Genomic DNA, 19,172 nt, shown 5'->3' with positions numbered 1-19,172 from the left:
GTTACAATAAGTTTTGAAATAAGTTAACAAATTGCTGATGTTTTATAAGACAGAGAACGCAGGGTTCGGAGGATGTGGGGAAGTCCTATAGTTTAGATGGAAAAAGAATATGGAAATTTGTTATTTTTCTACTCTATTTTCTTATAACCACTCTTTATTCTTTTTTCTGTATTTCTGTATTTCTAAAAAGCAATAAAAAATATTTTTTTAAAAAATGAAAGAACGTAACATGAAGCAAACGTAACATGAGGCATGACTGTAGTCATAAAAAGAAATAAAACACATCAAAGAACAATTTCCACATAAAAATAAAGATACAAAAATTAATATCAAGAAAAGCAACCCCGCCTTACAAAACTTCCCCCCAAATACCCCAGTCCTTGCTGGGCAGCAGCAGCAGCAGCAGCAGCAGCAGTTCTTAGGAAGCCTGTCAGGCCCCCCCACCCAGGTGGAGAGGGTCCAGCCGTCCTCTTCACATGCAAAAAAGGGGCTGCAGGTGCACACCTGAGAAAGGTGACGGACCTGGGCAACAGGCTCTGGCGTCCCCTTGGTCAAAAAGAGCCAGGGGTCACCCTTTCCGTGGGAATGTTGTGGATAGTTTTGTTGTTGTTTAGTCGTTTAGTGGTGTCCGCCTCTTCGTGACCCCCTGGACCAGAGCACGCCAGGCACTTCTGTCTTCCACTGCCTCCCGCAGTTTGGTCAAACTCATACTGGTATCTTCAAGAACACTGTCCCACCATCTTGTCCTCTGCTGTCCCCTTCTCCTTGTGTCCTCCATCTTTCCCAACATCAGGGTCTTTTCCAGGGAGTCTTCTCTTCTCCTGAGGTGGCCAAAGTCTTGGAGCCTCAGCTTCAGGATCTGTCCTTCCAGTGAGCACTCAGGGCTGATTTCCTTCAGAATGGAGAGGTTTGATCTTCTTGCAGTCCATGGGACTCTCCAGAGTCTCCTCCAGCACCAGAATTCAAAAGCATCCATTCTTCGGCGATCAGCCTTCTTGATGGTCCAGCTCTCACTTCCATACATCACTGCTGGGAAAACCATACCTTTAACTATACGGACCTTTGTTGGCAAGGGGATGTCTCTGCTTTTTAAGATGCTGTCTAGGTTTGTCACTGCCATCTGGGGACGGTCTTTGAGGACACTCCTGCAGCAGGGCGGTCCGCGGATTCCCCCAAAGGGAAATGCAGGCGATTCTCCCCAGCTGGCTTCCGGTTGTCCGGGCTGCCTGCCAGGCTCCTTGTCCGCCCCGTCTTTTCTCCCCCCCCCCCCAGGTTTGAGCCTCAGGCGCGGTCAAAGGGGGCTCCGTTGGGCAGAACCCCCCCCCTGCACGCGCCCCCAGCCCCAGTCTAGCCGTGGGGCTTCACGTGCACAGCGCCCGTCGGCACCCAGCAGAGCCCGCGAGCAAAGCATCCAAGGAGTCTCCCCAGGAGCCCGGCAGTTGCCCGTGCGCGCCTCCCTCTACACGGCTTCTAGATCTATAGGCTACGGGAAGCGGGCAGGACGCGCGCCAGGAGCGTCGGCGACCCGTGTCGCGCATGCTCGCCCGCCACGAGGACTGCGCATGCTCCGCCGCCAGCCTGCCCTCCTCGACTCGCCGAGGCAAGGGAGACGCGTGTCAAGAGAACGTGGGAATGCGGGGATGCGGGCAGGACGGGGGGGGAGAGAAGCGTCCGGGGAAGGGTCTCCAGCCGTGGGGTGGCGGGGGGGGGGAGCGGGAGGCCTCGGGGGTTTTCCCGGCTGCGTGTCCGCCGGTTCTCACGACCCCGCCGCTTCCAGGCAGCCCTGTTTAGGGAAGTTTTAAACTCTGGTGAATTCTTGTATTTAATATGTTGCTGGAAGCCGGCCAGAGTGGCTGGGGAAACACATGAATAATAATATATAAAAAAATATGAAACTAAGGTTGTTGGTCTCTAAGGAGCTACTGGACAATTTTTTAATTTTTTAAAATATATTTCGACTGCATCAGACCAACACGGCTACCTACCTGAGTAGGTCTACCGCTCTTTCAAATCAGAACCAGTGAAGGCGGTGAAGGTTCTGTGTGAGTGTCTGGAGGCGGATGGATGGCGGCTAATGGGTTGAGGTTGAATCCTGACAAGACAGAAGGACTGTTTTGGGGGGACAGGGGGCGGGTGGGTGTGGGGGACTCCCTGGTCCTGAACGGGGTAACTGTGCCCCTGAAGGACCAGGTGCGCAACCTGGGAGTCATTTTGGACTCACAGCTGTCCATGGAGGCACAGGTCAAATCTGTCTCCAGGGCAGCTGTCTACCAGCTCCATCTGGTACACAGGATGAGACCCTCCCTGGCCACAGACTGTCTTGTCAGAGTGGTGCATGTTCTGGTTATTTCCCGCTTGGACTACTGCAATGCGCTCTACGTGGGGCTACCTTTGAAGGTGTCTCAGAAACTACAACTAGTCCAGAATGCAGCAGCTAGACGGGGACTGGGAGTGGCCGCCAGGACCACATAACACCAGTCTTGAAAGATCTGCATTGGCTCCCAGTACGTTTCTGAGCACAATTCAAAGTGTTGGTGCTGACCTTTAAAGCCTAAACGGCCTCAAAGGTCCAGTATACCTGAAGGAGCGTCTCCCCCCCCCATTGTTCTGCCCGGACACTGAGGTCCAGCGCCGAGGGCCTTCTGGCGGTTCCCTCACTGCGAGAAGCCAAGTTACAGGGAACCAGGCAGAGGGCCTTCTCGGTGGTGGCGCCCGCCCTGTGGAACGCCCTCCCACCAGATGTCAAAGAGAAAAATAACTACCAAACTTTTAGAAGACATCTGAAGGCAGCCCTGTTCAGGGAAGTTTTTAATGTTTGATGTTTCATTGTGCTTTTAATTCTGTTGGGAGCTGCCCAGAGTAGCTGGAAAACCCAGCCAGATGGGCGGGGATAAATAAATTATTATTATTATTATTATTATTATTATTATTATTATTATTATTAAATGTTTATCATTATTATTATTCTAGGTTCATCCTCCCGGGCGCCTGCAAGAAGAGATCCAGGATGTCGTCGGAGCCCCCCGAGGGGCCTTGGGGCTGCCCGGCCCTCCGCGCCCGCTTGGAGGAGCTATACCTGCCCCGCGCGAGCCCCGATGAGTGTGCCCAGTTCTGGACTTTCTTTGAGCGGCTGCGGCGGCGCTTCCCCGGTGCAAAGGAGCCTCGGGAAGGAGCCCCCCTGGCTGAGCCCGGCCCCGGGGCGACAGCGACAGGCCCCCCGCGGCCCTACGACCCCCGGCTCCGCGCCAACCTGCGGGCTCCGTGTCGGGAGGTGTCTGGCGTGGCCCCCGAGCGCCTGCGGGAGTTCTGCGCGGCCCTGGCGCACTTCTGGGACTTTGGCCAGAAGCAGAGCTTCTCCCGGCTGGCGCGGCTGCAGCGGGAGCGTGCCGCTCTGCCCATTACGCGCTACCGGGAGCGGCTGCTGGCGGCCGTGGCGAGCGGGCAGGTGGTGGTGGTGGCCGGGGACACGGGCTGCGGCAAGTCCACCCAGGTGCCCCAGTACCTGCTGGGCGCCGGCTACAGCCACGTGGCCTGCACCCAGCCCCGCCGCCTGGCCTGCGTGGCGCTGGCCCAGAGAGTGGCCTACGAGAGCCTCCAGCAGTACGGAGATCAGGTGAGCCTAGGAGGTATCTTTCATATTTAAAATGGATGGATGATGGATCTTGTTTGTGATGGTCCGGCTGGCTCATTTGGGATCTGTTTTCTTGTTTAGGTGTTTTTCCTTTTTGATCCTCCCTTCCTAGCCTCCTATCACGCCTGGGGCCCACGAGGGGAGCTATCGGTGCTCCGTTTTCAAAAAATCTTAGTAGCTCTGTCCTTTCATTTCTGAATAGATTTCTTGCTCTAAAAATAAAATTCACCAGGTTATGATCTAGAAATGTGACTCCACCCACATCAGCTTCTCATGACGGGCTTTACTGAAGCAAAAAGGCTAATTGGACAGCGTCTGAAGGACTTAGAGCATCAGAACAATCTGGCCATACTAAAGAAATTCTGCCCTTGGTATGCCATCCCCCCCCCCCCTCTCAGTTTGATTCCCTGGCACCATATCTGTATAAATTAACTATTCCAAAATACAGACGTGCCTTCTTCACACTGGCCAGACTGGATGTGATGCCCTCTGCCGTACTTGAGGGCAGATCCCAAAAGATTCCAATTGAGAAACGACTCTGCCCCTGTGGAGATGGCAATCTGGAAACAGGGGCTCATGCTCTCCTGTCCTGTACCCGTTACAAAGATCTGAGGAATGAGGTCATCACCCCATTCCTACTCACCCCCCCAGGCCGCCCATCTGAGGCCACATTGCTCTTTCTTTTATCAGATCAAAAAGATCAGACAACAGCAAAGGTGGCTAGGTTTATCGAGAGTGCAATGAGATTCAGGGCCACTAAATGAACGATAACCTTGGTCATTTGACTGCCCTTTTTGCCCATTGCTGTCTTTTTATTTGTATATGTTTTATTTGTCTATATTGCTTGTTTTATGTTGCTGTGGCTGTTGGCTAATGAGAATAAAGTTTATCTTCTCTTCTCCTGAGCATAGGCAGAGTGCCCTCTCCTCTCCTGCAGGGGTCCAGGGGGTTTCAGGTGGGCTCTTGGAAGAGGGCTGGAGGTTAACAGGAAGATTTTAAGGAACTATAAGAAATGACTCTCAAAAGCAGCAGAGATAGGAGATGATCAGCCCCCCCCCCCCCGAACTTGAAGCATGGGAAGTCCCAATAAAAAAATTATAATTCGGCAGAATATTTGGAATATTTGAAATGCATATGTATAATTTGGAATATTTAACATGATTGGATTGGATTGTTAAAATGGGAAAGTTAATAAAAATGATTTATTTAAAAAAAGGAAGAGGGCTGGAGCTGGGGAGCATGTGGACCCAGGAGCATGTGCAGAGTGCCTGCTGTCAGAGGCACCAATGCTTCCAGATTGGTGAGGACAGGGGGCTGGGTGAGGTGGGCATTGGCCTGATCCAGCCCTGCTCATGGACTGACGAGGTTGTTGAAACCCGCTTTGCCTGTGGAGCTGGTGAGTCCCTCCCTCCCTCTGGCCTTCCTGGGTGCTGACCCCCTCTCCCCCCCCCCCCCCGCAGGTTGGCTACCAGATCCGCTTTGAGAGCACTCGCTCGCCAGCCACGCGGATCGTCTTCCTGACGGAGGGGCTCCTCCTGCGCCAGGCCCAGCGCGACCCCTCCCTGCCCGGCTACCGGGTGCTGATTGCGGACGAGGTCCACGAGCGCCACCTGCACAGCGACTTCCTCCTGGGCGTCCTGCGCAGGATCCTGCCCGCCCGCCCCGACCTCAAGCTGGTGCTCATGTCGGCCACCATCAACATCCGCCTCTTCGCGGACTACTTTGGGGGGGCCCCGGTGGTGCAGGTCCCCGGCCGGCTCTTCCCCATCACGGTGAGGGGGAGCCCGGATGGGAGTGGGGGGTGGGGAGGTTGCGGCTGCTTCTTTTGGGGGGTGTGGATCTGTGGCTCATTTGCCTCAGTATCCCTGACAGTATTCAGCTCCGAGGGCCTTCTCGGTGGTGGCGCCCTCCCATTAGATGTCAAGGAAATAAGCAACTATCTGACTTTTAGAAGACATCTGAAGGCAGCCCTGTTTAGGGAAGTTTTCAAAGTTTGATGTATTTCTCATGTTTCTAATATTCTATTGGGAGCTGCCCAGAGTGGCTGGGGAAACTCAGCCAGATGGGCAGGGTATAAATATTATTATTATTACAGTCATACCTCGGGTACAGACACTTCAGGTTGTGCGATTTTGGGTTACACAGCGTGCCGAACCCGGGTTTTGGCGCTTGCGTATGCGCAGAAGCACTAAATTGCACTTTGCGCATGCGCAGAAGACCAAATCGTGACCCGCGTGTGCGCAGATGTGGTGCTGTGGGTTGCGAACTCTGCAGGTTGCGAATGTGCCTTCCGCATGGATCACGTTCGCAACCCGAGTGTCCACTGCATTGTTGTTGTTGTTGTTATGCCTGGGGACCAGGGGCTCTGAACAGGCTGACTTCTGCCCTGCCCCCCCCTTGGATGTAAACCTCTTTTGGGGGCTTCCCTTGCAGGAGACTCTGGAACTCGGGGAGTGATGGGGCAGCAAAGGAAGGCAGGAAAAGGCCGTGCAAGGAGACTGCATGGGCCTATTTTCACTCCGGTTTCTTATAAGGCCCATTTGCCAGGGGGTCGGGCTAGATGACCTTTGGTTCCCTTCCAACTGCACAATTCTCAGTTATTCATCTGTGTGTGTGGGGGGGGGAGGTTTTGCTCTCTCCTCGAACCCTCGCCCTTTGACTGCCCCTTCCACAACTTTCTAATTTGTGCCCTATCTCTGGAAACCTCCCCTGTGTTTCTCCAGCTTGACTTTTGTAACGTTGAGGGCTAGAAACTTGTGGTGTGTGGCAGTGGTTGTGTCGTGATTAAGAGCGCCAGAGGCCTGGGCTCGGATCCACCCATTTGGGCATGCTGCCTCTCTGGGCGTGACCTACCTGGCAGGGTTGTTGTTGTTCTTGTGGGGATTCCACGAGGAGGGGAGCGTGTCCCCCCTTGAGCTCCCTGGAGATGGGCTGGGAAGGGAAGGAAGGGCTGCCGGGCTGGGGAAGGGCCAGGCAGGCCCATCTCGGGCCGGCAGCATCTCACGGCTTGCCTCCTCTCTCCTCCCCCGTGCACAGGTCCTGTACGAGCCCCTCCGCCCCGAGGAGGGCGCTAGCGGGCGCAAGGAGAGGCTGGACCCCCGCCCCTTCCTGCGGGTGCTGCAGGCCATCGACCACAAGTACCCCCCCGAGGAGAGGGGCGACCTTCTGGTCTTCCTCAGTGGGGTGGCCGAGATCGGGGCTGTCGTGGAGGCGGCACAGACCTACGCCACCCACACCCAGCGCTGGGTGGTTCTCCCTCTCCACAGCACCCTGTCTGTGGCTGAGCAGGACAAGGTGGGTGGGGCCGGGGCTTCTTTTTTTGGGGGGGGGCTGCCCCTCCCAGCTTCCCGGAAAGAGGCTCCCTTGGCGCATGTGGGTCGTTCCCCGTGGGCCCTGGAGGTGCAAAATGCCCTCTTGCCTTGCAGGTATTCGACTTGCCCCCCCCAGGAGTCCGGAAGTGCATCGTTTCCACCAACATCGCAGAGACCTCGGTGACCATCGATGGCGTCCGGTTCGTTGTGGACTCGGGTAAGGGACGGCCGCTTCTGCCCCGGGCTCTGAATGCCCCGGGTTTGAATGAATGAATGAATCTCTATTTGCATCAGCAAAAAAGCAACAATACAGTATACAAAGAATGGAAACAAAAAGTCAATTATAGAAAGTACATTTTGGGGTTTTGAGTCCATCGTCAAGGAGTGGGTCTTACTCTGATTGCCCCAGCTAAAAACCTTGCAGCCTTTGCTGTCACCTGCCCATCTTGATCTGCCAAGAGAAAGGACACTGAGGCAGTGGCTGGGCGACCCGGAATGGACAATGAAAGAGGGGTGATAATCTCATTCCTCAAGAGTGCAAGCCAGAAGGGCATGCGCCACAGATTCGGGACTGCCATCTCCACAGGAACATACCGTATATACCCGAGTATAAGCCGATTTTTTCAGCACATTTTTTATGCTGAAAAAGCCCCCCTTGGCTTATACTCGAGTGAGGCAGGCGGTGGTGGCGGAGGGACGAGTGGCCAGAAAGGAGCCCTTTCGGGCTGCTTGTTCTTCCTCCGCTGCTGCTGCTGCCGCCACCAGCAGGTTTGTGGTGTGGTGAACTGGCTTATACTCGAGTCAATAAGTTTTCTCAGTTTTTTGTGCTAAAATTAGGTGCCTCAGCTTATATTCAGGTCGGCTTATACCCAAGTATATGCGGTAAGCGTTTTTCGTGTGGAATCTGTTGGAATCGTCCAGCTGAGGGCCAGACATTCAATCTTCCGAGAGTAAAAGCATGTTTATATTTTAGGCTTGCTTGATTATGCAGATAGGGTGCCAGAGAGTCGAAATGGGAAGGTGGAAAATAGCCACACCATGGGCAGAATTTCCTGATTGTGGCCAAGCTGCTCTGATGTTCGATATCATGGGGGCAGCCAGTCCTTTGTGGAGACCCTCACTGAGCTTGTCAGCATGAATTTGGAAGTTGGCATCCTGGCACCCTTGAACCTCAACCCCCCTCTCTCTTCCAAGCCACTTTCTAGCCCTTAAGGTGGAGAGATTGTGGGCCCAACCAGGTGAACCACCTGAACTTCTGCAAGAACACCCAACGACTCGGGTGCAGGAGCATTGCCTGGGGCCCAGGGACTCCAGGAACAGCTTTATTAGGCCAGCCAGAATGTTACCAGGTGCCATGCAGCAAGATCTTCCTCTTCGGAGGAACTTGAACGTTTGCCCACCAGGATTCTGTGGCATTTTGGTTTCCCTAGTAACAGTATCTCCCTGGTATTTCTGAACGTGGGAACCCAAGCGTAGCCTGCAGGATCAGGCCAGAGGGGACCCATCCAGCTCAGCCTCCTTTCCCCCCAGTGGCCAACCAGGTGCCTGTTATGGGAAGCCGGCAAGCAGGATTCAAACACAGCTCTCCTCCCATTTCCAGCCACTGGCATTCAGAAGCATCGCTGCCTCTGACTTCTGGAGACAGAGGAGATCTGGCCTGGCTAGCCTCCCAGAATCAAAATCTGATTGTAGCAAAGCTGTTTGCAAAAAAGATAAAAATCAGGGGAAATTCACATTATTTTAGAGCATGCAGAAAGTACTGGAACGGGTTAAAATTCACATCAGCTTCCTATTAGCTTATTAAAGAGGATGGCAGGTCACCTGCCCCCCCCCCCCGGTTAATGCGACTTATGGGGCAAGGGCCCCCCCTCTTCCTGGTCTCTCTCTGGCAGGGAAGGTGAAGGAGCTGAGCTACGACCCAAAGGCCAAGCTGCAGCGCCTGCAGGAGTTCTGGATCAGCCGCGCCAGCGCTGAGCAGCGCAAGGGCCGGGCGGGCCGGACGGGGCCGGGCGTCTGCTTCCGCCTCTACGCAGAGTCCGACTACGACGCCTTCGCCCCCTACCCCGTGCCAGAGATCCAGCGGGTGGCGCTCGATGCCCTCGTTCTGCAGGTGGGCAGAGGCAGGGGGCACCAACCCCTTCGCTCCGGGGGGCTGGGACCCACTTTTGGTTAAAATCTTTTTTTTAATTAAGTTTCACGTTACAGATTTAAATTAACAACACCAGTTAGGATTCTACTCCCTCCACCCTTCCGTGCTTACCATTCTCCATCTAAAGAATCCATTTTTACCTGGATTTTTAGTGCATTGCAAGTGTTACTCAAATCCTGCCCACGTTTCCAGTGCTGGGACTCAGTTCTAAATGGGCAGCTGCCTGTCAGGGACTCCTCAGCTGCGAGGGGTGGACTAGAGGACTCTCAGGGGTCCCTCTACAATTCTGCCACCTCAAAAGAGGGACTCCTTCCCTGGAGGGTTTTTGAGCAAACGTCGGGGGGCCATCAATTCTTTAGCTGAGATTCCTGCAGTATTTTGGGGTTGGACTCGAAGACCTTCAGGGGTCCCTGCCATCTCTACAATTCTGAGATTTCAGGGGTGGCATTTGTGGGTTTTTTGGGGTGAAATGGCTGTTCTGACCAGGGCCGGATTTAGGTTTGATGCAGCCCCCAGCTCCTGAAGGCAATGGAGCCCTTTAAATGTCCAGCTGTCCTTTGTCAACAACAAATGGTTGCTGGTTTTTGTGGTGAATATATGCTAGATGGTCATTGATGGACCTCATAGGTATCTGAAGCCCTTTGCCCATGTTGCCCTGCAAGCAGTCCATGCAGAATGTGGGCACCCTAGATATAGAAAGGAGCAAAGCAGGGATATTTGAGGGAGCAGACGGGACCCAGGACTTACATCACAGGAGCCGACACAACACAAAACACTCTTGCTGGATGTAGGTTTTATCTTATTTGTTTTTTATACGATAATCTTTATTGTCATTGTCCCACACAGAACAACGAAATTGGAAAAAATCTACGTCAGACATTAAAAAACCAACACACCTGCTATCCCAGCTTGGTTAGCCCCCTAAAAACTCTAATACCCCATAATTAAATACAATATGCTCCCATAGAAACTACCTTACACTGTGTTTAAAACCGAAATCGCATATTATATTTATATAATAAATATATCTTATATTTTGGAAATGTACATCCAGTTTTTTCCCCTTAAATTTTTCTGGGGCCCCCAAGAGAGTGGGGCCCTAAGCTGGAGCTTGTTTAGCTGATACCTAAATCCAGCCGTGGTTCTGACACATAGTGAGTGGGAAGACAGACGACATTCCCCATAGCTGGTAGAGCGTGAGACTTCATCTTAGGGTCATGGGTTCGAGTCTCCCGTCAGGTGGCAGATAGCAGCGGGTTGGGCTGGATGACCCTTGGGGGCCCCCCCAGCTCAACAATTCTGTGATTCCTTGTCCGAAATGAGGGAATGCGTCCTGCCACTGGGGGGGGGGATTTGGCATTGGGGGACAATGGAGGAAGCCTCCCTCCTGGGCTCTGTTGCCCCCCCCCAGATGAAGAGCATGGGGCTGGGCGACCCCTGCGCCTTCCCCTTCCTGGAGTCCCCCCCGCCAGCCAGCCTGGAGACGGCCATCCGCTACCTGAAGCAGCAGGGGGCCCTGGACCCAGAGGAGAACCTCACCCCCATTGGGAGCCTCCTGGCCCAACTGCCGGTCGACGTGGTGATTGGTGAGTCCGGGAAGGGGGGGGCTGCGTGGACTGGGGGGGCGTCTGTGCCAGTCACCCACGGGAGCCTCTGCCGGATGCCTAGCTCTTTTGATTTGGCTTTGGGTTTACGTCTTGTGTTGTGAGCATGTGCAGAGTACCATGGGGAGACTGCATCTCTCCCCCTCCCCATGCCAGGAATCTTATTCTGGGTGAGAGCCGGTGGTGTGGTTAGAGGGTTAGGCCAAAATCAGGGGAGACCAGAGTTCGATTCCTCCCACTCAGCCATGAACTTCTTATTTTATTTTATTTTATTTATTATACAACATTTAAAATACGCTTAAACAATACAATATGTAGAAAACATACATTATATGCATTACCTTAATACACACCTAACGTAGACACACCTTACACATTTGACTTCCCACTCTTCGCAATGTGCTATTTTACCCCTTATATGCATTTCATTTTAATTCTTCTTCTATTCCAAATCTTTTCTTTTTTTTTTTTGCTAACCAGATTTTCCTATGCATTTTCTCTATTTTCTAGATTCATTCTATATCTGTCAGGAGATTTGCCTTATCTGTATAATTTTTAAGATATTCCTTAAAAATTATATTATATTATATTATATTATATTATATTATATTATATTAATTATATTAACTTTTCAAGATTATACATTTCACTAATTACTGGCCGTGAGCTTCTTACTGGGTGCCCTTGGGGGGGGCATTCACTGCCTTCCAGGGCTGCTGTTGTGGGGATTAAATGAGGAATGTTGGAGGAGGCGCTGCCTGGGGGGGCGAAGGGGCTCTTGCTGTCTGGCTGAGGCTGCCCCCCTCCCCGTTTGTCCGCAGGGAAGATGCTGGTTCTGGGGACCCTCTTTGGCCTGGCAGCCCCCACCCTCTCGGTTGCGGCTGTGCTCAGCGTCCCCTCCCCCTTCCTGCGCAGCAGCAGCGGGCGCAGCGACCCGGACTGCGCCACGGCCCGCCGGCCCCTGGAGAGCCCCCTGGGAGACCCCCTGACGCTGCTCAACGTCTTTGACGCCTGGGTGCAGGTGGGTGAGGAACGCTCTGTCTCTGCCTGATCTGGGAAGACCTTTTCTTCTGGTGGAGCCTCCAGCTCCAGGGGCAGTCTATCTGGAGTCTATCTGGGTTTGGGGGGGCATTTGGCCAAGGGGAGAAGAGGATTCTGGACTGGATGGGGCCCTTTGGCCTGATCCAGAGGGTCTCTTCCTGGCTTGGGGTTTTGTATAATTTTTACTAAATTTTCTGTTTTGCTTTTCAGAATATTCATTTAAACAACCATAAAATATCAATGACTTCCCTTCTTCACTTTCCATGGTTCATTCGGCATATCCTAAATCCCTGCGTATTTTACATAAACTAAAACCATTCAGTATTCCATTGTTACATGCATCAAAACTTATTTATGCTGTTGAATTTATCTTAATGCCATCCACGTTTGCAAACGTACATAATTCCCCCCCATATATTCAACAAACATTTTCCAGTCTTCTTTAAACTTATGTTCTTCTTGCTCTCTTATTCTATATGTCAAATCCAAAAGTTCTGCATATTCTGTCCATTTAAGTTACCAATCCTCTTTAGTCAGGACCTCGCTCGTTTTCCATTTTTTCGGCTAACGAAACACGGACCGCAGTAACGGCGTACATAAATAACCTTTTTTGACACCTGGAAATTTCAGTCTGAATTCTCCCCAACGAAAAGGACCAGGACTCTTCCTGAGTTTCTGCCTTCTGGCCTTGTCCCTGCGTTCGTCTGTCTCAGTCCGTCCTGACGGAGTCGAATCTCCTTCTTGTCCGGCAGGAGAAATTGGAGAATCGGAGCGGATCCCGCCGTTGGTGCCGCCGACGGGGCCTGGAGGAGCACCGGCTCTACGAAGCCGCCAACTTGCGGCGCCAGTTCCAGGTGGGTGTGAATCTGGGGGAGCGGAGGACATGGGGTTGGTCTACGTGGCCCCTGGGGTGCCCCTTCCGAGCGCACAGTCCCTCTGTGTCCAGGGCAGCTGTCTGCCAGCTTCATCTGGTGCGCAGGATAAGACCCTCCCTGCCCGCAGACTGTCTCGCTAGAGTGGTGCGTGCTCTACACCAGGAGTCGGCAAAGTTTTTGTGGCTTGGGCCGGTTCACGGTCCCACAGACGCTGGCGCGTGTGCATGCATGCGCAAACGCTATTTCCGGTGCAGAGGAGGCGTGCGCCGGCCAGTGTCACAGACGGCAGTCCCCGCTCTGCTCTGTTCTGCGACTGAGCGGGCGGGCGGCAAGGGTCCATGACACTAAACGGCCTCGGTCCAGTATGCCTGAAAGAGCGTCTCCACCCCCATTGTTATACCCGGACACTGAGGTCCAGCTCCGAGGGCCTTCTGGTTGTTCTCTCCCTGCAAGAAGTGAGGTTACAGGGAACCAGGCAGAAGGCCTTCTTGGTGGTGGCGCCTGCCCTGGGGTGTTCGAAAGCACGTCAAAGTGCAAGTAGATAAATAGGTATCGCTCCGGCAGGAAGGTGAACAGCGTTTCCGTGTGCTGCTCTGGCTCGCCAGAAGCGGCTTAGTCATGCTGGCCACATGACCCGGAAGCTGAACGCCGGCTGCCTCGGCCAATAAAGCGAGATGAGCGCCGCAACCCCAGAGTCGTCCGCGGCTGGACCTAACGGTCAGGGGTCCCTTTACCTTTACCTAAATAGTAATAGTAATAGTAATAATTGTTATTCTCTGCCAGGAGCTGCTGCGGGACCACCGGCTTCTGGAGCCCCCCTCCCGGCCCAGCGACACCCACGCCCGCCAGAGCCGCCACCGCAAGCGCCGGGAGCTGCAGAGGATCAAGAGGGAGCACGACCGGGGGGAGGGGCGGCGGAGGAAGGTGCTGCGTCTGGAGGAGGAGGGGGGCAGCTCTTCCTCGGGAGGGGAAGGGGACCCCCAGCGCGGCGTTGACATCCAGGTGAGGGTTCCGGAGGGGGCCCTTCCCCTCGGGGGCCCGGCTGCCGGGCTCCCCCTCTGTTCCCACGAAGCCTCCCAGTGTAGGGCTCCCAAAGCAAGGAAGGATTGGACTCTAATTAATAGAATACACACCAGGCTTGACCACCAAACTGTTTCAACACCCACTTTCCTCTTTAAAAAAAAGCATGACCTGCTTTTTGCCCCTGGGCTTCAGGGACCATGCAGTCACACCATAAGACGCACAGACATTTCCCCTTTTTAGGAAGAAAAAAGTGCGTCTTATGGAGTGAAAAATATGGTATAATTCCTCATAGTAATCCCATCTGATCACTACATCCCAGTCCAGAGGCAGCCTACCTCGGTCCCTAGGTCCGTGGGGATCTCTTCCCACACCTCGGCCCCCCTGATCCTCCTGCTTCCCCCCCCCCCAACAGGACGTCAAGTTCCAGCTGCGCCACGACGTGGCTGAGCTGCGTGCGGCCTCTTCTGTGGGGCAGGCCCTGTCGCCCGGCCGGCTGGCCCTCCTGCAGCTGGTCTTGGGGCGCGGCCTCTACCCCCAGCTGGCCGTGCCCGACCCCTTCAACCAGACCCGCAAGGACTCTGACCAGGCGAGTGCCAGGGCCCCCGGTGGGTGGGTGGAGCTGGGAGGGGCTGCTGGACCAGGAGGAGCCCCCCACCCTCTGTCTGCCTGTGGGCACCTTGCCCCCCGCCCCCACACTGAGCCCCCCTTCTTTTTGCTCCCCAGATCTTCCACACCAGGGAGAAGGTGGGGGTCGTTCTCCACCCCACCAGCGTCTTTTCTGCCTCCCCAGAGCTGCTGCAACCAGCACAGGAAAGGGGCCTGGAACGTGGGGGGCAGAGAGGTAAGAGGGGTCCCCCTGTCGCCCCCCCTCCAGGCATCGGGGGCTCTCAGCATCTTGGGCTCCTGCATCCTGGGCCAGGGGAGACACTTGGGGGGCAGAGTGGGGCGGGGCATGATCCTGTACTGGGTGGGAATGAGCAAACTCAGCCATGGGGAAAAGTTGGAGCCAGGGCTGCGAGTGCGAGTTTGATTGAAGCGGGAATTGAAGTGGGTGGCCGATTCCTGGAGGTTTTTAAGGAGGTCTGTGTCCCTTCCAGCTCTGCAGTTTTTAAGCAGAGGCAGGGGGCCCACCTGCCATGGATGCAAAGCAGGGGGTTGAGCTGGATGCCCCCTGGGGGTCCCTTCCAGCCCCACGGCGATGCTGTTCTGAGCGCCTGCTCTGTCGGACCCATCTAGCTCAGCCTCCAGTCTGGGGGAATGTTGTGGATAGTAGGAGAGGATATATTGATTAAATATTATCCTTCTTCCCTCACGCTGGTGAGTCAGTAGCAGAGTACTTCCCCCAGTATATAGCAGGAAACTAGGTGGTAGATTTGTTTGAATCTCTTGAGTTACGCCAGGCATAGGCAAACTCAGCCCTCCAGCTGTTTTGGGACTACAACTCCCATCATCCCTAGCTAACAGGACCAGTGGTCAGGGATGATGGGAGCTGTAGTCCCAAAACATCTGGAGGGACGAGTTTGCCTATGCCTGGAGTTAAGCATTCCAGTCTGGCTTTGTCCAGACTGGGTTTTGTTCCTGGTAAATTTCCTTTTTATCCCTCCTAACAAGAATAAACACACAACAATCTTCTTTAATAGTAATGATAAGAAGTTTACTCACATTCAGTTCACAGTTGGTTCCCTGGAGGAAGACTTTAGCGTGTAGTTACAGAAGAGAGTTTATTCCATATGGGGATGGAGCCATGTGCGGCTGGCGGAGAGACATCTAGGTGGAATAAAGCGAAGAAGAAGGGAAGGTGGCTGCATGACCAGCCCTGTTATGGGGTCTTACAGCCCATCTAGTCCAGCACCCTCTTCTCACCTTGTGGTCAAGTACCCACAAGAACCTAGGAAGTGAGACAGACTGCCTCTGGACATGGAAGCTCCATGAGAACCTGAAAGGAGATTTCTGGGGCAGAGTGTGGGGCAGCCTGTGAACCTCTCCTTCCCTCTTTCCAGATGCCAAGGAGGGCCTGAGCAGCCGCCACCAGATCCTGGCCTTCGTCTCGCTGCTGGAGACCAACAAGCCCTACCTGGTCAACTGCCTCCGCCTGCCAGCTCTTCAGGTGAGGGGACCCAGGCGTCCTGGCCCTCTCCCCTCCCCTCAAACACCCGGGCAGCAGCTCTTTGGCAGAGCTCTGGTGGCTGTCTGCTGAGGATGCCACAGCTGTGACTCCTGCCTCACAGGGGGTGGGGCTGGATGACCCCTGGGTGTCCCCTGCAATCCTGTCTCTCTCCCCCTGCCTCGCAGGCGCTGCTGCTCTTGGCCCGCTCCCTGGACACGAACGGCGACTGCACCCGCCTCGTGGCCGACTCCTGGCTGGAGCTGCGGGTTCCCTCCCCGGAAGCGGCCCTCCGCCTGCTGCGTGCGGCCCTCCGCCTCCGGGCTTCCTGGGAGAAGGTCCTGGACCGGCAGCTGGAGAGCCGAGGGGCTCGGGGGGAGGAGGCTGAGGAGGGGCGGCCCAGCGCCCGGCAGGTCCGCCAACTCACCCAGGAGCTGCTGGACTTCCTGAAGGCTGAGGTGCGTTGGCCGACCCTGCGGGTGGGGGGCAGCTGGGCCAGGTTGGGGGGGGGGGTCTGTGGCTCCTGGCTTCCATGCAGGAGGCCCCAAGTGGCTGGAGACCGCAGATAGGGAGGTCGGATCCTGCTTCCGGGCACCTCCCTAGAGACACCAGGTGCCGCAGCTGGGCTGTTCTTACTGAGCCTCCATATCCAGAAGGGGAGGGCCTTCTCGGTGTTGGCACCCGCCCTGTGGAACACCCTCCCACCAGATGTCAAGGAAATAAATCTGACTATTAGAAGACATCTGAAGGTAGCCCTGTTTAGGGAAGTTTTTAATGTTTGATGCTTTATTGTGTTTTTAATATTCTGTAGCCAGATGGGCAGGGTAGAAATAATGAAATGATGCTGCTGATGATGACGATGTCACCCGTTCTCTAATTCTTTGGCCAGCGAGAAGTTCCAGGGGCAGGGCAATGGAATGTGGATTTGGTCTCCTTTTGGAGGAGACAGCACTGGAAATTTAACCCTGCCATCGTTTGATGCTTTATTGTATTTTTAATATTTTGTTGGGAGTCGCCCAGAGTGGCTAGGGAAACCCAGCCGGAGGGGTGGGAGATAACTAACTAACTAACTAATAATAATAATGATGATGATTCCTCTGCTGCCGCCCCCCCCCCCCAGGTGCCCTACAGCCTGCGGCGCCTGATGCCCCTGGAGCAGCAGAACCTCTACGTGGGTCCTCAGGCAGCTTCTGCGGGAGGGGAGGTGCCCCCCGGCCTCTTCCAGGGGGTGGAGGTGACCCCCGACGAGGAGAAGGGCGGCTGCAGAGTGGGCAGCTTCTTGACGTTCAACTGCCTGGCGGTGAGTTCAGGGGAGTGGGCACCCAGAGTGGGCCACGTAGCCCAAGCCTCTGTGGCGCAGGAGCGCTCTTTGTCCTCTGGGGGCGGAGGGGGGGCAGGCGAGGGGGCAGGCTGGAGCCTGGTTGTGGGGCACGGAGCCTGCCTCTCCCTCGCCTGGGGGTGGGGGTGGGTGCCAACCCCTCTGGGTCCCTCTGTCTCCCGCAGGGCACAGAGGGCGACCTGTACAGCGACTGCCTGCGCAGCTTCTGGACCTGCCCTCGCTGCGGCCTCTACATGCCCTTCACCCCCATGGAGCGCCTGGCTCACGAGGAGACCTGCCAGGCCCCAGGCCAAGAGGGGGAGCAGCCCAGCCAGGAAGGTGAGCCCCGCGGGGGGAGCAGGGGGCGGGCGCTGCAGTTTGGGGGCTTGCAGGGGGGCCGGGAGGGACTTTGTTCAATAATAATAATAATAATAATAATAATTTTTATTTATACCCCGCCCTTCCCAGTTCATAAACCAGGCTCAGGGCGGCTAACAAATTTAATTCACTTACTGTATTTTTTGCTCTATAAGACTCACTTTTCCCCTTCTAAAAAGTAAGGGGAAATGTGTGTGTGTCTTATGGAGCGAATGCAGGCTGCGCAGCTATCCCAGAAGCCAGAACAGCAAGAGGGATCGCTGCGAGGAGGCCAGGGGAGAATTAGCTGTGGGGTCTCAGAGCGGGTGAGGGAAGGAAAGGGAAATAAAAGACCAGGTTCTCTGCGAGGGAAGAGCCCCGGTTCTTCGTCCCGCGAGATTTTTCACAGCGCGGTTTGCAGAGAGGGTGAAAGGACCGCCAGAGACGACTCTTGGAAACATTCAAAATCAAGAATAAACCGAAAACAGATCAGGATGCGCAGCCACACTTGACACGCCTGCGGAGCCTCGTCTAAGAAAGGAGGTTTGGGGCAGTGCTGCGAAATGCCTTTCCTGATTTCAAGTGGCAGGGAGTTCCGCGGTGCAGACGCTGCCACGCTCAATGATGGCGCTTTTACAAATGCAGAGCAGGGATCGTGAGGCACCAGTCGCTGGGCCAATTCCACAGATCGAAGCGGTGGAGGGGGGATAAATATCTGGGGGGAGGTGACCTCGCAGGTAAACTGGTCCCAGGTTGTGAAGGGCTTTATATACCAACGGTGACACCTTGAACCTGGGCCGGGTGGCAAAGGGGCAACCAGCACAGATCCCTGAAGCGCTGCAGCATTCTGTACCAGCTGCGGCCTCCAGACCAGGAGCAAGGGGAGCCCCACGCTGCACATTTTTGGGGCGCTGTGTTTTGTGTGAGTTTTTACAAGTTTCTTGCTCCTCCCCAGAAGAGGAAACGGAGACCCCATCGGGCACCTCTGCCCTGCAGCGCCCGTACCACTGCCCCACCTGCCAGCAGAGCCTCCTCCTGACGCCCACCGAGATCCTGCGCCACCGGAAGCAGCACCAGGCGCCCCCCTGAGAACTGCGGCCCTGGCGGGGGCCTCTCGAGGTCGGGGGAGCCTGGCGTGGGGGTCGCCTTCTTCCTCCCCCTGGTGCTTTCCCTCAGCCTCACGGACTGACCCCCTGCCCCTCTCCTTCCTACTTGAGCTGCCATGAGCCTGGACTTTTTTGGGGGGGGGGGCTCTTTACACCTGGAAGAGTGTAAATAACAATGTGTGGCTTTGATTAAAGAGCTGGGCACTGCCTTGTGGATTCTAGTGGGGGGCCACCCTGGAGCAAAGGGCCCCTTGATTCCCCCAAATCCAAGAGTCCTTCTGGGTTCAGGAGCAATTCTGAAGAGCAATACTCTTCACCAGTGGAGAGACACTTGGGTCTTTCTTACTATTTCCCCCCCCCCCCCCAATTTTTTTATTCATTTTATAACACAAATAAACAACACAAACAGAAAAACAGACAAATTCTTGTCTTGTCCTTATTTTTTCTAAACATTGTTAGGTGAGCTTCCCCAAGTCCCCGCTGATTTTCATTTTCCTCACCTTTAGCAGTTTACATATATCATATTTTTAACCATCTTTTTATTACCCTTACTTTTACCATAATAATCTTCACATTTTATCCTTTACAAATAATAATGTTTTAAAATACACTATCTTCTACTTCCAAGCCTGTATCCACTTCCAAAGCTATTC

The 19,172-nt window shown here is 54.5% G+C and overlaps 1 protein-coding gene across 1 annotated transcript; it reads left to right on the top strand.

Annotated features, from left to right (window-relative positions):
- Positions 1-1,566: 1,566 nt before the first annotated feature.
- Positions 1,567-18,941, top strand: DHX34 (DExH-box helicase 34). The gene is made up of 17 exons (XM_083753624.1): positions 1,567-1,615; positions 2,971-3,613; positions 5,092-5,403; positions 6,668-6,925; positions 7,057-7,159; positions 8,835-9,052; positions 10,503-10,677; positions 11,517-11,716; positions 12,489-12,590; positions 13,395-13,613; positions 14,047-14,220; positions 14,358-14,475; positions 15,635-15,741; positions 15,927-16,196; positions 16,859-17,038; positions 17,242-17,395; positions 18,369-18,941. The coding sequence occupies exons 2-17, from the start codon at positions 3,008-3,010 to the stop codon at positions 18,500-18,502; spliced, it is 3,330 nt and encodes a 1,109-aa protein (XP_083609750.1). The 5' UTR covers positions 1,567-1,615; positions 2,971-3,007; the 3' UTR covers positions 18,503-18,941.
- Positions 18,942-19,172: the final 231 nt, after the last annotated feature.

This window comes from Podarcis gaigeae (genome assembly GCF_964106915.1).
Source record: "Podarcis gaigeae genome assembly, chromosome: 8".
Classification (NCBI taxonomy): domain Eukaryota; kingdom Metazoa; phylum Chordata; class Lepidosauria; order Squamata; family Lacertidae; genus Podarcis; species Podarcis gaigeae.
The sequence above is the reverse complement of the archived record's forward strand: the minus strand, read 5'-3'. Positions and strand labels throughout refer to the sequence as shown.

Bases quoted from the DNA above. Each gene is read 5' to 3' on its own strand.
- DHX34 (XM_083753624.1), top strand. From the start codon at position 3,008: ATGTCGTCGGAGCCCCCCGAGGGGCCTTGGGGCTGCCCGGCCCTCCGC. The intron at 10,678-11,516 runs GTGAGTCCGGGA...GTTTGTCCGCAG, and splicing joins GCCGGTCGACGTGGTGATTG to GGAAGATGCTGGTTCTGGGG. The intron at 11,717-12,488 runs GTGGGTGAGGAA...CTTGTCCGGCAG, and splicing joins TCTTTGACGCCTGGGTGCAG to GAGAAATTGGAGAATCGGAG.